The 17388-nt window shown below is 44.4% G+C and overlaps 1 protein-coding gene across 1 annotated transcript in view; it reads left to right on the top strand.

The window, feature by feature from the left end:
- The window catches only part of Tmem178a (transmembrane protein 178A), a 56526-nt gene extending 39947 nt beyond the window's left edge, over positions 1 to 16579 (top strand). Inside the window, exons 2-4 of the mRNA XM_050163543.1 lie at positions 1963 to 2076; positions 5298 to 5435; positions 15608 to 16579. Of these exons, the coding sequence (XP_050019500.1) occupies positions 1963 to 2076; positions 5298 to 5435; positions 15608 to 15849 (494 nt within the window). The 3' untranslated portion in view covers positions 15850 to 16579. The remainder of the gene's footprint in view (positions 1 to 1962; positions 2077 to 5297; positions 5436 to 15607) is intronic.
- The last annotated feature ends 809 nt before the right edge of the window (positions 16580 to 17388 follow it).

Below are 17388 nucleotides of genomic sequence, written 5' to 3'. Positions count from 1 at the left end.
ATGTTACATATTTTCCTGGGACTGGGGAGTTAACTCACATGGTAAGTACTGGTAAGGGTATGAGGACCCAATTTTGATCTGCAGAACCCATGCTTTTTGTTTGTTTGTTTGTTTTACAATAAAAATAAAAAAGAGCTGGGTGGGATGGTGTAGGTTATGATGGTGAAGGCTGGGGTGGTGAAGGCTGGGATGGTGCAGGCTGGGATGGTGCAGGCTGGGATGGTGCAGGCTGGGATGGTGAAGGTGGTGATGGTGCAGGCTAGGATAGTGAAGGCTGGGATGGTGCAGGCTGGGATGGTGAAGGTGGTGATGGTGCAGGCTAGGATGTTGCAGGCTGGGATGGTGAAGGCTGGGATGGTGAAGGTGGTGATGGTGAAGGCCTGGATGGTGCAGGCTTGGATGGTGCAGGTTGGGATGGTGCAGGCTGGGATGGTGCAGGCTGGGATGGTGCAGGCTGGGATGGTGAAGGCTGGGATGGTGCAGGTTGAGATCCCAGCACTTGGAATGTGGAACCAGGTTGGTCCCTGGAGACTTGTAGGCTGGTCAGTCTAGCTAGTCGATTTAGTGAGTTCCAGGCCAGTGAGAGGTCGTGTGTGTGTGTGTGTGTGTGTGTGTGTGAGAGAGAGAGAGAGAGAGAGAGAGAGAGAGAGAGAGAGAGAGAGAGAGAAAGAGATACAGAGACAGAGACAGAGAGAATATGAGAAAGGGAGAGGAGAGAGGGGTGGAGGGAGGGAGGGAGAGAGGGAGGAAAGGAAAGAATGAAGACGGAAGGAAGTAGGGAAGGACAAAATGGCAGGTAGTACCTGAGGGAGTCTCACCCAAGGCTGTTCTCTGATCTCACACACACGTGCACATTTATGTACTCATGTTTGTACCCACACATAGACACACATAGCTTCCTTTCTTGTGATATATTGGTTTATGAAGAGCTAGAAGGCATTTTCTCCACTTCCATTAGATTTTTTAAAAAACTTTTATGAGTCTGAGAATTGCTGATTCTTCTTTAAGCATTTGGTAAAACTCACCAGCTGTCTTGGGCTTTTCCTTACAGGACATGTTTTATCAAGTTGATTACAAACTCCCTTCTTTTTCTTATTATAGATATAGTCAGATTAGATTACCTATTGCCTCGAGTTAGCCTTCCTAGGAATTTCTTTTGTCCAATCTAGTATTAGTGTTTGGCAGGTCTCTCCAGTATTTATTTCTGTAAGATTAACCTCCTTTCACTATCTGATTTCTTTCTTTTTTCTTCCTGGGTGCCTCGCCACTAGAGATTAATTTGTATCTATGAGGATTCTCCAGTGAACAGCTGCTCGGGTTAAAGGCTGTCATACACTCATGCTGCTTTTAAAGTCACTTTAATGAGATGCATTTATTCAAACAACTGGCCATGATGGCTGAGCTGAGAGAAGTATGACTCAAGCTGCTGGAGAACTAAACAGACTTTCGTTTGACAATTGTAGCTGTGCCCTAAATCACCATGTAGAAGCTGACGATGGGAAAAAGTCTTCTAGTTTCCAAATAACACATATACTAATGAATTTTGGGGGTGAAGCTTAATTGAGAGTTTGAGACTAGATCAAATTTAGAAAAGGCATTTAAATGTTAATTTAAAACTCTAGGCTAGTTTTCTTCAACCATTTCCCCCTTGAATAGCTTTGTATTTAAGTCATACAAACATATTCAGTATTGAAAGGCATCATATCTATATACGTTTATATTTAAATATATGTATATATACACACTCATAAAAATGCATTTAAATGGAATGCGATTTTTAAAATCTATTTTAAGGTTTTGTATTTTGCTGCCATGAGTTGCCTCTGTCAGTGACAGCAATCAAGAGATTCCTTACCCTTTTCCCATTCATTCCCTGGTTTAGGATAAATTATTCTGCCTTGGGCTCCAGAATTCTATTACAAATGAAAAGGCTAGCAAACCGCATTTCTTATTTCTTTCAAGGAATTGCACAGCGCTGCACAGCTATCAAGTACCACTTTTCTCAGCCAATCCGCTTAAGAAACATTCCTTTCAATTTAACCAAGACAATCCAGCAAGATGAATGGCACCTGCTCCGTAAGTATTTCTGGGGGAAGGATTAGCCAAAAAAATCCCCGCCTCCCTCTTTAAGTTTGGGTTGACAGCTGTTTGTCCTATGTACCCTCTGGTCCTAGCCGAACTTGGTCAGAACTTGTCAGTTTGCTGTGCTGTGAACACAGCCTGTTTACAATTCAAGTGTGAGAGCAATCGGGTGTGATGCTCTATATGACAGGGCTGTGTGCCTGTCTGCCTGAGTGGCATTGCTAACTAACATCAAGTGACCGAAACTTATTTTTTAAGTTATATTTTTAATTATGTGTCCTTAGAGGCCAGACACACCGCTAGATCTTCCTAAAGCTGGAGTTACAGGCGATTGTGAGCCACCCAACGTGGGTGCTGGGAGCCAAGCTCAGATCATCTTCAAGAGCAATCTTCCTAGCCCATCTCATTTTTTCCCTCAAGTCAGTGGGTATAAGGACTTACCCTGGACATTATACCTTCACTGCTCTCGCTTTTTCTTTATATAGTATTTATTTTAGCTGCTGTGTTTAGCTCAGAACATTGTATTTTTGCTGAAGAATGTCTCTTATCTCTACTCAGTGGAAAGAACTGCTCTTCTTCACTGTCATGGAATGTGAAAGTCTAGATAAGAACAGGCGATATGAAACTAAAAGGGGTGGATATTTACCCGGAAGTTGTTGATTCTAGCTGGCTAGTGGTGGTTGGCACTGAGTTCTTCCCAGTGTGTCCAGTGTCAGGAGTCAGCATTGCCATCTTTTCGAGCGAGCAAGCTGTGACGAGGGCTGCGGTCATGTTGTGAGCGACATGGGGAAAGTGGAGAAAGCCACTGCGGGCGCTGCCTAAGTAAATCTCCCTACAGAGCAAAAAGCTCTGTCCCAAACCTCATGGCAAATGTGGTGGAAGCTCAACTTTAGAACTTAGAAAGTCACTGGATAAAAGCTAGACAGTGGTGACGCATGCCTTTAATTCCAGCATTTGGAAGCAGAGGCAGGCGGATCAGTGAGTTCAAGACCAGCCTGGTCTATAGAGTGAGTTCCAGGATGACCAAGCACTTCACGGTAGTCCCATCTGAGTGGTCTTCCTTCCCAACTCCTTATGAGCAGCCTTGAAGGTTTTTGTCTCAGGGGTCTGTGGAGACCAGGCTCATTTTTACTGATTTTGGCCAGATAAAAAAAAAATTACAGGGTTCTGCAAAGTACCTCATCTCTTTAACTCTCCAAGTTTGGGCCTCTTTACCCAGCAAGGCAACAAATGATTTGAGTGTCAGCCTTGGGGGAGTTTCTAAGAGAAAGATGTTTTCAGTGCACTCATGCCTGACTGTGTATAAGAAGCCATGCTTGGTGATCTGTGCCACGTTTCCTAGTGAGGACTCCACCATGGCTGGAGCTGACCGCAGGCCGCTGTAGGTTATGCCCCACCTTTGTGTTTTGTGAGAGGTCTTTCACATCACAGGGCCTTGGGATGCTGTAGCAAATGATTGAGCTATTATTAGCTTCTCTCCACACATGTGGCCATCTCCAAATTCTTTGTACCCATAACACTAAATTCAGCATATTTAAATTGTTACTCTCCATAACCCCTTATTTTATGATGTATATTTTCTCTTTGGAGGGAGGGAAAAGCCCTGTTTTAATTCATATTAAAAGATTTAAATGCTCTGAGGTGGAAATAAAGACTCCCTTTGAAGAAATAGGGAAACCCAGTTGGGCAGGGGAGATGCACACCTTTAATTCCAGCACTCAGGAGGCAGAGGAAGGTGGATCTCTATGAGTCTGAAACCAGCCTAGTCTACTGAGCAAGTTCCAGGATAGTCAAGGCTACACAGAAACACCCTGTCTCAAAACAAAATAACAAAAAACAAAAACAACCAACCAACCAACCAACCAATAAAAAAAAAAAAAAAAAAAAACAAGAACTGGAGAAACCTGCATGTGGCTATGATGCTATGGCCAAGATTGGAAGCTACTGTAGCCAGTCTTCCCTTCCCATAGTGCTCCCGGGGATACTGCCACAGCAGCAGAGAAACCTTGCTGTTTGCGGAGATCTACTGCAGGGTATTTTGTTCAGACTTGTTGCCTGGCCTTGGGGGCAGCAGGTGTGTGCATGGGAACACGGGTTTTAAGATGCATGGTAGACTCCAAACATCCAGGTAAGAGCTCTTTTCAGTTTGTGTTTTTCCTAACAAAGACAGGAGCAGAAGCAGGAAAGACAGAAAGAAACAGTGTGAAAGTAAAACAACCACAAGGCCGGCAACCTGAATGTTACAAGTGGAAGACACCTTGGTATATAGAGCAGCTGCTTCTCCATCTTCCTAATGCTACCACCTTTCAATATAGTTCCTCATGGTGTGGTGGCCCCCAATGAAAAAATTATTTTTGTTGCTATTTTGTAACTATAATGTTGCTACTGTTATGCGCTATAATGTAAATATCTGATATGCAGGATCTCTGATATGTGACCCTCAAATGGGAGGTGACCCACAGGTTGAGAACAGCAGATACAGATGTTGTCAGTTAGGCGTATGGTGGAGACTTGTCCCGTGGGCATAGTCTCTCTTTAGCCTGGGCAAACAGGTGAACTGTTGGTCTGTCCCATGGGGATCGTCCCTTTTTAGCCTGGTAAACAGGCGCCCCGCCTGTGAGACCGGGAGGGTGTTTGTGAGCAGCTAGCTGTCTCGGTTGTGCACCGTAGGCTTCTGCTTCCTGCTCCACGGTGCCTTCACCTTCTCACGTTCTCTTAAACACTTGTCGGAAACAGACAGGAGTAGCTACAAATGAAAAATACAAAACTAATTGGCAACTGGGATGCTCAGACAAAATCCTCTTTTAGTACAAGCTGGGCTTCTAGGCTCTTCCTTCCAAAGAGGGAGAAGCCAGGTTAATAACAGCCGCTGTGCTGTGCTGACCTTCCTCTGGGTTGTTCTTTGACGGCGGAGAATGTGTTTCTTGAATCTTCCTCACCCACTTAACTGCGGATCTTGTTTGTACTCACATTTATCCTGGGCTTGTCCCCTCCTCTCTTCTGTAGCTGTAACTGAGTTCAGGGACACAGAGGGGTACACAGATATTGGTTTACTCATCCCAGGTTGAGAATCCCCCAAATCCTCCACCCTGCAGGCCCCACGCCTGCCTGTCTAGCTTTGTCTCACAATATACGGAACTCTCTGTCCTGTAGTTTTCAGTCATTTTCCTGACCCTGCCTCCGATTTTGATGCTCTGTTTCTGTTTTGAGATTAGATCTAAGAAGAATAACCGCTGGCTTCCTGGGCATGGCGGTGGCTGTCCTGCTGTGTGGCTGCATCGTGGCCACTGTCAGCTTCTTCTGGGAAGAAAGCCTGACCCAACACGTGGCTGGACTCCTGTTCCTCATGACAGGTATACTGTACACCGTCGACTTCCTCTCTGCGGCCCAGGATTCAGTGTGGTCATATCACTATTAATTATGTCTTTACCGGTCAGAAGAGAGCAAGCAGAAGACGCTCCTTTAGCTTTCGGAGGAAACACAGTTTAAAGGGATCAGGGCACGAAGTGCATTGCCTCTTTTCCCACAGTGGCGCTGGTATTTTCTGTCTCATGATCTAATTCTATGCCTTGAATTATGGCTTGGGCTCTCGACAAAGATGGGCCACTTTTTCTCGGGATCACTCAAAGAGAGGAAGGTCAGCAGCTGCAAAGGTCCCCTCACCATCTATGGACCTGAGATGGTGTCCTTGGCGTTACTGTTGGAGGACTTCCTGTGTTCTTGGTCTTAGAGACACTTCCACGCCATCTTTTCTGCATTTCGCTCAGAGCCAACAGATGAGGGCTGCTTTCGTTTCTAGCATGTGCACCTCGTGGCCTTTGACATGACAGTTCTCCTTCCTTTTTACTCCACTCTACTAGTTTTCCATGCAGTGGTGTGGCCTTGTCTGTGGACTATCATAAACACCGCCAACAAAATGACCAGACAAACCACAGACTCTATATAGTCCTGAACAGAAAGCCAAGTCAGTTCTCCCAGGTTTAGAAGGCTACCTAGTGATGTAATTCAGGAAGGCTTGAAGCTGGTTCCTAAGTCTGGAAGGAGGATTTGAACCCTTAGAGCCAGACTCTGGGTCTATGTCTATGAGCAGGCCAGACAAAGTGACCAAATTGTTTAAAGATTCTTCTAAGCCTTGGCTGGGGATTTATAGTCGAAAAAAATCCCCTCCTTTTCTCTCCTCTTTGTTAGCTGCACCCCAAATTTTTGGTTTCTAGCCAGAATGCATCAAGGCGGTGCGGTTTGCTTCCCCTCGGCGCTGCTTTGTTGTTTGTTCTTCAGACAGAGTCTTGCTGTGCAGCCCTGGATAGCCCGGAACTTGCTGGCTTTGAACTCACAGCTGTCCCCACTGGCCTCTAAGTCTATACATTATATTATTGCAGCTATACATTATAATGCCTGGCTGCTTCCCTCGAACTCTTGAAAAGTCCCACGTCAAAAGTTCCAGAAGCATTATTTCTTTTAAAGGCCATCTTTTACTATGCATGAGTAACTAAGATGTTCAGAATATGAAACAGCCGTTACTACTGAAACAAATCACAAGGTCACACATGCCAGGTCTAACGGTTCTGGGGAGGTCAAGGAGATGGTTGTTCCAGGAAGGAATGTGAAAACCCAGTGTCTTGAAGTGGCTGGCAGTTTTCAGGGTGCTGTGTTCTTCTGTCACTTGAAGAGGAATGTAGGGAGGTTCCTTTTTGTTGGTACAAACAGTGCCTCCATATTTTTTCCAGGACACCAAGGTAGTGGTTAATCCAGGTGGTTGAAGCCCCTTCTCAGGTAGTGGGAGGCAATGAAGAGTTAAAAGAATTGATTTTAATTAAGCAGGCTGTCTTCAGCAGCTCTAGACAGCAGCCCTCCCACAGATTCTTGATGCTAAACTTAGCCCCTTCTAATACGCTGGCGTCTTCATTCTCTGCCTGAACTGATTAGTTGGCCCTTCAGTGGGAACCCCAGTGATGTGACAGCCGAGCTGTTGAAATGAGGGGCATAGAACAACCTTCCTCTTTCAACCACGCTGCCCATGGACCAGCCTTGACGAGCTACGGATGGAGCGACTGCTTCCAGACGATCAGCTTGCAGCTGAGAGCTGGGCTGCAACCCCATATGCCTGACCTCTACTCTCCAGCCTTGCATGGGTTCCCAGAGAAGGACTTGGGGTGTCACGTTAGACCTATGATATCACATGCTCTGAAGTTACACACTCCGGCATGGTGACGCACACAGAGGACTGAGCCAGCGAGACCCTCTTTTTCTAGCTTTGAGTGCCTGCCTGTTGCTAGAGTGTCCTGTTTTCAATGCAGTGCGAACAAGTACTCTGTCCACATTAAATGATGAATGAATGAAACTTCTGTGTTGGTGAGATTGCTGACTCAGCAAAGTGACTGTGCCGCCCCCCCCCAACAGCATGAGGGCCTCAATTTAATCCTCAGAACCCATGTTATATATAACTCTGAATGTGGTGGTGTGTGCTTGTAATCTCAGTGGTGGGGAGGCGAAGATTGGAGGGTTTCCAGGTGTAGCTGACCAGCCCTTGCCACGCCTGCTCAGTGAGCTCCAAGCCAATGAGCATCCTTGTCTCAAAGAAGGGAGAGAAAGTTCCTCAGGGTTGTCCTAAGACCTTTATGAACATGTGTACACACACTCAAGCACATACATGTAGACACATGCAAAACCAAACAAACAAAAATGAGTAAATGAAGCGTTCTATTGGATGACAGTAGTAATTAATATAGCTGCCATTCTTACCATTAGAGAGTTAATTTGTTCAATATTTTCAGTTTTAGTCTAGTTTTTATCTGTTATAGAATTTTAATCTGTCTTTTATTGCATGTGTGTGTGTGTGTGTGTGTGTGTGTGTATGGTGTGCTGCCCTGTGCTTGTGGAGGTCAGAGAACAACTTATGGGGTTCAGTTCTGTCCTCCATTGTGTGGCTTCCCAGGTTGGAACTCAGGGCTGGGCAAACACCTTCCTTCATCTGCTAAAACCTCACCCTGTTACACACACACACACACACACACACACACACACACACACGTACACTGGAAGTCTTCCCCAAAGCTCTTGTGTTCCATTTTCCTCCCTGGGTGCACTGTACCCATTGTCCTTCAAAGACTGAACCCTTCTGGAAGAGCACACGTGGCATGTCTTGTGACACCCCATGCTGGCTGCAGAGAAAAGGGCAGAGTGCAGGCAGCCCCTTCAAAACATCAGGCGCAGCCAGTACCCACCCTGGCCTGACCCTCCTTTGCTTCAAAACATCTAAGTAAAAGGGGTCTGAGTCTAGAATGATCGAGGCTACCCATCAACTACAACCCTCAACCACAGACACTTGATACATTATCTAAAACCCTGGGGACTAAATGGGTTTTAAAATTCAAGACCTAAATATTTTATTTTCGTAAAAGGCACATGTGTTCTGTGTTATCTAACATGTCAGCAAGGTCTGGGGCATTGTTGCAAAATCAAATACATTAACATTTTTGCAACAAAATGTATGAATTTTCACACTAAGCAGGAGCAGTGAGGGCTGTCAGCCTTATGGGCAGGGCAGACTTAGCCTCTAAAGGAAATGGATGCAATGTTGCAGAAAAAGATTAGATTATTTTTTTTAAAGGGATTGGAGATTGTGGATCTCTTCATTGTGTTTGTTTACTTATTTTTTTTAATGAGTTTTGTCTGCCTCTACTAGGCCTGCCACATCATTTAGCTGCGAGGACAGAGGTGAGGCTTTTTGAGTTAATCTATGTGAAAAGGAGCAAGTCTTTTTTTTTTTGCTGAAAGGGCAGAAAGACCAGAATGAAGGGCAGGCTATCTTCTGAAGGCATATGGAAAAGAAAATCGATGTTTATGCCTCTGGGTGTTGTAGTCAGTTGTTTATCAAGCAGGCTAAGCGTAGGGAAGCAACTTCTACTCTTGAGCCTTTTAAGCACTTCGAAGGAGGGAGATTAAAAAAGGATGGGCCTGGTTAGCCTACTTACATCTTCCAAGCTGGCCATGGGCACCTCCGAGGTTTTAGGGCAAGAAACCGGGCTGATGATCTGGGACAGTGGCGTGAATTTATTTGCTGTCCCTATCTGAAAATATCCCCTCCAGTCCTGCTCTTCTGTGATGTCATGATGTGTTCTAATTAAGAATATCGGCAGAAAGCCCTTTAATATTTTATAAGAGAAGTAGCTGCATATGCGGGTTGTCAGGAAAGTGGTAATTATTCACGCTTTGAAGATACGCCCAGACATAGTCAGGAGCAAGCTCAGGACAGGGGCCCTCTCTCTCCCGGGGCCACTGGCTGGACTGGAGGAATGAGCTTGCTGGGGGAGAAGAAAGGGGAAGGGAAAGCTGGAGGGGAGAGTGGGGAGCTAACCTCTCTCCGTATGGATCCTCAAAGTAGACCTTAGTTTTTTTTTTGAATGTTTGCGTACAGAAACACCTCTCTTTCTACCTGGTACGAACTAGGCCGCTGCTGACGAGAATGAGGTATTATCTGAAAGTAACTTGATGAGTAGGCAATTCCTTCATGGGACAATTTGGTACGAACTACTTTTTTTTTAAGTTTTTTTTTTTTAAAGATTTATTTGCACTGTGTGTGTCTGAGTGGTTTGGCCTGCACGTGGATTTGTGTAGTATGTGCATGCAGTGCCCAAGGAGACCAGAAGAGGGCACTGGATCACCTGAAACTGGAGTTACAGATAGTGTGAGCCAACATGTGGGGGCTGGGATTCAAACCTTGATCCTCCAAGACCAGCAAGTGCTCCTAACCACTGAGTCATCTTATCAGTCCCTGTGAATTACTTCTTAAAAGGGTATCAACCAGCTAATTGTAGAGTTCAGTTTTGTTTGGCAGGCTTTCTTGATTCTTTGAGCCTGTTAGTCAATATGTAGCAGCTACAGATAATCCAAGAAGTATCTACTACCTTTGCTTTCAATGCATGTCGGGAAGTGGTAGAATGCTTTGGGTCCAGAGCTTCTATGTGATCCTCTAGATAACATAAAACTACCTCTCATCTAACCAGAACTAGGTCTGGGACATAGACGATAATAAATACATGGTAATATAGTGAATTAAGACAGCACAGCCTTGCTAAGACCTGTAAAATAAATAGAGTATATTCTATTCAATTCGCAGACCCAACACAGTCAATACTAAGGGTTAAGTTGACTTTTCCACAGTTTATATGTTGGCTCTCCAGCCCTCAGGATCTCCAAGTGTGACTTAACTTGGAAACAAAAACTTTAAAGAAAAGCTCACATGAAATTAGGGCAACATGTTGTGTCATAAGCCGGAGGAGATGGTGCTGGTCTTTGAGAAGGGGGAGCTTTGAATATTTACACGTGAAGATGTGAGGCGAAGGCAGCTGTGTCCAAGGGAAGGTGACTTCAGAGGCAAGCCATTATAACCGATGCCTTGAACTTAGATTCACAGGCTCTGGAATTCTGAGAAAACAGCTGTTTTCTGTTTCCTGTCTCTCTGCCTGTAGTACATTGCTACAGTAGCTCTATCAAGGTCATACATAAGAACACAGTAAGGCTTGTGAGGGTTTTAAAATGGAGCTTCTAGAAAAGCTGGCCTAAACTATGGATCTGGCTGCAGTAGGCATGCCTTTGTAATTTAAAACAAGTTTTTTTTTTCTGATATGATCAAATTTAGGATTATGTGTTTATTTGTTTGTTTTGAGACAGGTTTTTTCTATGTAGCCCTGGCTGTCCTGAGACTCACTCTGTAGACCAGGCTGGCCTTGAACTCACAGAGACCCACCTGCCTCTGTCTCTGAAGTACTGGGATTAAAGGGATGCTATATTCAGGTGGATTTTTTTTTAAATATCTTGCATGGGACAAGCTTCTTTTTACAAGATCTTGTAAAAGTTAATCTTCCCTCAGTATGTGCCCCTGTATGACCACAAATAAGCCCTTCCACGGAACCAAGAACATCTCTAGCCACTAGTCCCTTGCAGACTTGCTCGGATGCGAGGGTCCGGATGGAATGGCTCTTCTTCTTCATCTCTCCTTGGTTTCTTGTCTCATCTAGAGCAACCCCAAGAGCTTTCAGAAGGAGGGAAGACAGCACTGGAGACCATAGGGGCATTGTGGGAAGAGGGAAGGGCAGACAGGGGACAGCTGAGTGGGCCAGTGGAACTGCCCTCCCTGACACCATGCCAGTGAAGCAAGGAGATAAAATTGCATCAGTTTGATGAGTATCTCTTCCCCAAAATGGACCTGAGTGGCAGGGAGAAGCATGAGGTATTTCATGGTAAAATAAACACAGGCAAGGAAGAAAAAGAAAAAGCCAGAGAAAGGAACAATCAAATTTGTAAGATGTGTCAGCCTCTGTAGCTGTGACAAAATCCCTTTTCCATTGAAAAGGAAGAAAGGTTTGGTTTGGTTTTGGAGATCATGGTCTTGGAGTCTTTCAGTCCATGGTCTCTTAGCCCCATTGCTTTGGGCCCATAGACAGAATAAGCCTATGGGGTTCCAATAGCCTCTCGAGGATCCCCCACTGTGACCCAATTTCCTCCTACCAGTTCCCATCTGCCAAAGATTCCACTGTCTCCCAGTCAGGCTCACTGTGAAATACATTAAGAGCGTGGTCGGCTCCGGAAAGAGGCTGACGCATAATTACCTGCCTTTCCCCAATTGGCCACTCTATTTATTATTATATTTAGCATTTGGTGCTGTGACCTGGAAGAAGAGGCTAACTCTAACCTCTCCTGCCCCTCCTCCCACTATTTTTGCTTTCCTCCGGACTTTTTGGCTCATGGGGTAATTATGCGTCAGCTTCCTTTCTCAGACCCACCACTGACATAAAATTATTATTATTATTATATGTAACACTCACAGACTGATAAACAAGATAGACTCATGGCTTTTGATGGACATTTAAACTCCAAATTGCAACACAAGGCATGTTAGAACCAAGAGTGAGGGCGGAAGCTAAAAAGTATGCCAAAATCGTCTCTATTTTGCTCCCAGGATGGGCACAGATTAAGCTATAGGGAGCTTCAGGCCCTGGCATATTGGGCAAGAAAAGAAATCCAGTTAGATACCCTCCACACAGTGTCCATGCGGTCTGTTCTCACCAAGGGCCTGGGAAACACATCCTCATTCAGGATACGAGGCCAAGAGAAACCTTTGCCCTGACCACGTTTTCAGAGTAGCGTCCTTTCTTATTCAGCATGAACCCGGGGTGTGATAGTAAAATGTGTCACACCAAAAGCAGCTTCATGGAGTTCTTGGAGGGAAGAGTGCTCGGAAAAAAAAATCAACATTTTAGATAAAATCAAAGGGAATTTATTCAGAAAGCAATGTAAGCGGCTGCATTTTTTAAAGCTTAGTTTCCTAATAATACGATAGTCACAGAGAGGTCTTAGGGAATATACTTATTCTGTGTCTTATTTGGGATTAGCAAAATTATGAGCTGAGTGTTATAAGGGACTTGCGTTGGCAAGCCCCTGTTCTACACAAAGGCCCGAGGGAAGGCGAGGCAATATCGGGGTCACACGGAGCCGAGACTACAATGAATATTTCTTGCAGCCCAGCCCAGTGCGTTTTACATCAAAGGATGCTTGGAAAGTCTGAGTTTGAACTCAAGCTTTCAGAGGTCGTTAACGTCATGCTGCTTGTAAAAACGCTGGCTTTTAGGCAGTCAGCTGTATGCAGACTTCTGAGTGCCGGGTGAAGCTGTTTCCCTGGGAAGAGGTCATTCCGGTTTACCTGTTGATTTTCCTGAGATCAATTTTCCCCCAGCAGCCTTATTGTTCTAGTATCAGCATGCCCTTAGGGTCTTGTTGTTCACAAACATGGATTTTGTTGTCGGTGCAGTCGTGTGGACAGATGTAAGGGCATTTGCTTTTCACCGGGTTTGGCAAAAGCAGGGTATACTCTTTTAAATGGTCTTTTCCACGATGAAAGAATGGTTTCCGTCCACGCTTCCCTATTGGACAACTCGGGTGATATGTCTGCTGCTAAAAACAAACAAGCAAAAATACAAAATCAGGGCAGAACTCGGTGGTGCATACTCCTTTAGTCCCAGTACTTGGGAGGCAGAGAGAGGCAGACCTCTGAGTTTGAGGCCAGCCTGGTCTACAGATTGAGTTCCAGGACAGCTAGGGCTACACAGAGAAACCCCATTTCTAGAACAAACAAACAAACAAAAACAGGGCAGAGCAGAAAGAAGTCAGACGATATTACTACTTTATCCTTTTCAGACAAACAAAATCATTTATTTCTGAGCTTAGAAAGCCAGACAAAAAGCAGGAAATACCAAATTATCTCAGAGTACTTTTATTTTGGATTATTCATTTTCCAAGTGCACATTTGGAAAAAGACTTAGGTAATGTGCCTTTGCGTGATGGAAATGGAAGCAGGCATCTAGAGCTTGTGAAACGCCATTAGGATAGAGGGTGATCTTTGTTCCCTGCCAACTGCCTCCTGCTCTGAGTTGGTTTCTTTGCTGGTGGCTTTGGTCTCCAAAGCTGCGGATTAAGACAGGGTAGAGTTTTTGCTTCCTTTTGCCTATGTCTTCTCAGTTCTAAAAGCTGTGCCTCATGTATCCCCAAGGATAGAAAAGCCATTTCCCAGCAAACAGACGCCTCTTCCATTGCCCACAGCAATAATCCAGGGCGTGATGGGAGACTGTGTGGGGCTTGGACGTTCTGACATTTGACTGAATGCCAGTTTCTGCTCTCATTTGCTCATTTTATTTCACAAACTCTGCAAACGCCCCACCTCATCCTATGCCCACCTCCATAAGACATTCCTGAGGGTCTACATCCTCAGACTATCACGTGGACACCAAGAAACACGTTTATAAGTGGTGTGTGTGTGCATTTGTGTGTGTGCGCGCACGCCTGCATGTGGTGGTCAGGCGACAACCTCAGTGACAATCTCTGAGTTGTGCTTTTTCGCAGTGTCCCTCACTAGCCCACTGAGCTAAGCTGACTGGCTAGTAAGCCCTGAGTCTATCTGCCTGTCTCCCCTTCTTAATGCTGTGATTATAAGTATGTGCCCCATGACGGGCTTTTATGTGGATATAAGACCAAGACCTTCATGCTTGCAAGGCAAGAACTTTACCAAATGAGCCCTCGTTTTGTCTGCCCAGCCCTGATTTTAGTGTTCCTGAAGGACAATTGTATATATACCTAATTGATATGATAAGGTAAAATATTATATATTAGTCACTCAAATTAATTACAATTTGCATGACTGACGTGCACGATACCTTTACTAAGGTTTTTATATCAATTCCAAATTCCTAGATATAATTTATATTATTTGGAAATATTCATCATTTTATTATTTTTAAAAAAAACTTGTAGAAGGCCTAGTGTGTGATAGATTCCGCATTTCACAAAAAGCAGAGCTACTTCTAATAATTCATTTAATTTTACAGGCAATATGATAAATATAATAATCCATTTTAAATGCTGAAGTGCACAAGCTGCCTTGCTACAATAAAACTGATGTGTACAAAAAAGAAAAAGAGAAGAAAAGATGACTTTGTATGATTGCAACTCTATGAAAATGTAGGTCTGGTATAGAGTAAAGGAAATGACAGCTGTATTGGGTTAGATTTGAGAGACAGTTAGATTCCGCTCCCTACCCCCCAAAAAAATCCAGAAATCTTAAGGGTGGGAAATGTCACTCAGTTGGTGGAGTGCTTGCCTTGTATACAGGAAGCCCTGGGTTCAGTCTCCAGCATTGCCTAAAACCAAGTGTGATGGTACAAGCTGGTGATCCCAGCACCCAAGAGGTCGTGGCAAAGGGTCAGACATACAAGTTCATCCTCTGTGTGTTCCAAGAAGAACCTGGGCTAAATGAAACCCCTTCTCAGTAAAAACAAACAACACTACCAAACCACATGGCCTGGGAGATAGCTCCTGAGAACTGGAGTTTGTCCCCAGGACTGGGGAGACAGAGGTTCACCACCCAGCTCAACCTTGGTTAAGCTCCAGGCTTAGGAGAGATGAGAGACCCTGTTTCAAAACAAAACAAAAAAAGTGGAGCGCGCCTTAAGACTAGCACCTGAAATTACCCTCTGACCTCCATGTATAGCTGCACATGCATAGATACCAACACATAACACTCATACATGTACACACACACACACACCAAAAACAAAGACATTTGGGGGGGCACATTCAAGACAGGGTTTCTCTGTGTAACAGTCCTGGAACTAGCTCTGTAGACCAGGCTGGCCTTGAACTCACAGAGATTCACCTGTCTCTGCCTCCCAAGTGCTGGGATCAAAAGACCAGATTTTTTTTTTTTTTACAAAACTATTAAAAAAAATAAGAACAAAACTGAATTGAAACATGCATTGTTACTTAAACTAGGTAAAACAAATCTGAGTGGCTCAGATTATCTGAACTTCCCCTTCTATTTGTCGATGCTTGAGGAATGAATTCGTTCAAGTAATAGAATTCCAGGTGTCCCTGGATTTGAAATGGTCTGATTTTCACTGAGCCTCGTCTGGCGTTTTTCTGGACACAAGCAAAAGCACAACTGATCGTTCTGTTCTCTTTGTGTTCCTCCCAGGAATTTTCTGCACCATCTCGCTCTGTACGTACGCTGCCAGCATCTCCTATGATTTGAACCGGGTCCCGAAGCTAATTTACAGCCTGCCTCACGATGTGGAACACGGCTACAGCTGGTCAATCTTCTGTGCCTGGTGCAGTTTAGGCTTCATTGTGGCAGCTGGAGGTCTCTGCATCGCTTACCCGTTTATTAGCCGGACCAAGATTGCACATCTAAAGTCTGGCCGGGACTCCACGGTATAACTGTCTGTACGCGAGAAGGCCCAGCTACCGAGAGGGGTCGGTCACTCCTAATGGGAGTGGAACTGAGTTCACACCAGGGTTCCAAGCACAAAGAGGTCTTTTACATTCCAACCTGTTGCCTGCAGCCCTTTCCAGGTGATTGATAGAAAATCATGCAGAGCCTCCCAACCTTTCTGAGGACAAGACTACTGTGGGTTCAAGTGCTTTAATGACTATTTATGCTCTGACTGTACGAAAGGAGGAACAGTGCCACGGGACATTTATAGGCATCAGAAAAGAGGAACGGCGATGGAAAGATTTGTACGATTTCCATTTATTTCAGAAAGTTTGTATATAACGATCTCCGGAGAGTCGTTTCTATTTGCAAAAGGATTCGTAACAAAACGAGTATAATTTTCTTGTCACTGTATCAGGCTTGTTCGATTTTAATGCAGCATCTTCAGAAGGTGTCCTAATGGTGTCTTGTGTCAGCACCTGATATTTGTGCATTCTTTGTGGCTGTTTCTTGTCACCAGAGGATTCTTCTTCTTTTGCCTTATTATTACTTTTAATGAATTGAAGTCAACGCGCTGTCTTTTGTACTGGATTCAAATGCATAAGAACAATAGAACGGTTGTGTAAGAACTGATCTGGAACACTATGCAGTATCGTTTGAAGTCTTGTCTGTTGTTTGGCTTTGTGTCTTTTTATGTTAACTGGGTTTCTGCATTAAATGACTGCCCCCTTGTTATTTTAGGTGTGTTTTTTTCTCTATCTTTTAGCTGGGCCAACAAATCTCCCTAGACATAGGACAGACAAGAACTCTGTTTTGTTTTCAATTTTGTTGTTGTTGTTGATTTGACTTGTTTTCTTTTTTTTTTTTTTTTTTTTTGAGGTCAGGTCTTGCTTTGTAGTCTGGCCTGTGGTTCACTGTGTAGCGCAGGCTTGCCTTGAACCTGCAGTAATCCTTCTGTCTGGGTCCTCTGAGTGCTGAGCCCAAACTATATGAAGCCTACTTGTTTTATGTTGATTGAGCTGGTCATTGTTATTTATCTTTTCGTAGCAATTATATGTTTGCTATTGACATAAGATGCCATTTTCCAAACTTTTGAATTTCAAGTTTTAAATTTCACAACGATATTTAAGTCCCCCTGCCTTCGTCACCTGCCTGGCATTCATTCAGTGATGCGTGTGGTCCTGGCCTCCTGAGTTTTCAACTTTACACACCTGCACATCAAAAACACCTGGAAAGTTCTTCAGCAGGACAGTTAACTCAAGGATGAGTGAGCATACGCTTGGATTTTAAGACAAGTGAAAAAAAGAAGACCAAAGGAAGAAGAAAGAAAGAAAGACCAGATAATCCTGATGCACATCTGTGCGCATCTGGGACTGACCACGAGGGGCAGAATGCGACTTATTCCTAAGCCACCAACTGAGCTAGCTAACTTACTTAGCACTGCTCTTGAGCGACCAGGTGGGCTGTGTGTTTTCCCAGCTGTTACTTTATCCAGTCCTCCTCAAAGTTCTGACACGCAGGGGATCTCCCAGGGAAGCTGAGGG

The sequence above is a fragment of the Alexandromys fortis genome, unplaced genomic scaffold (assembly GCF_014885135.2).
Source record: "Alexandromys fortis isolate MF-2015 unplaced genomic scaffold, M_Fortis_MF-2015_v1.1 scaffold_136, whole genome shotgun sequence".
NCBI lineage: Eukaryota > Metazoa > Chordata > Mammalia > Rodentia > Cricetidae > Alexandromys > Alexandromys fortis.
Note: the sequence above shows the minus strand (reverse complement) of the source record. Positions and strands in the feature narration are given on the sequence as shown.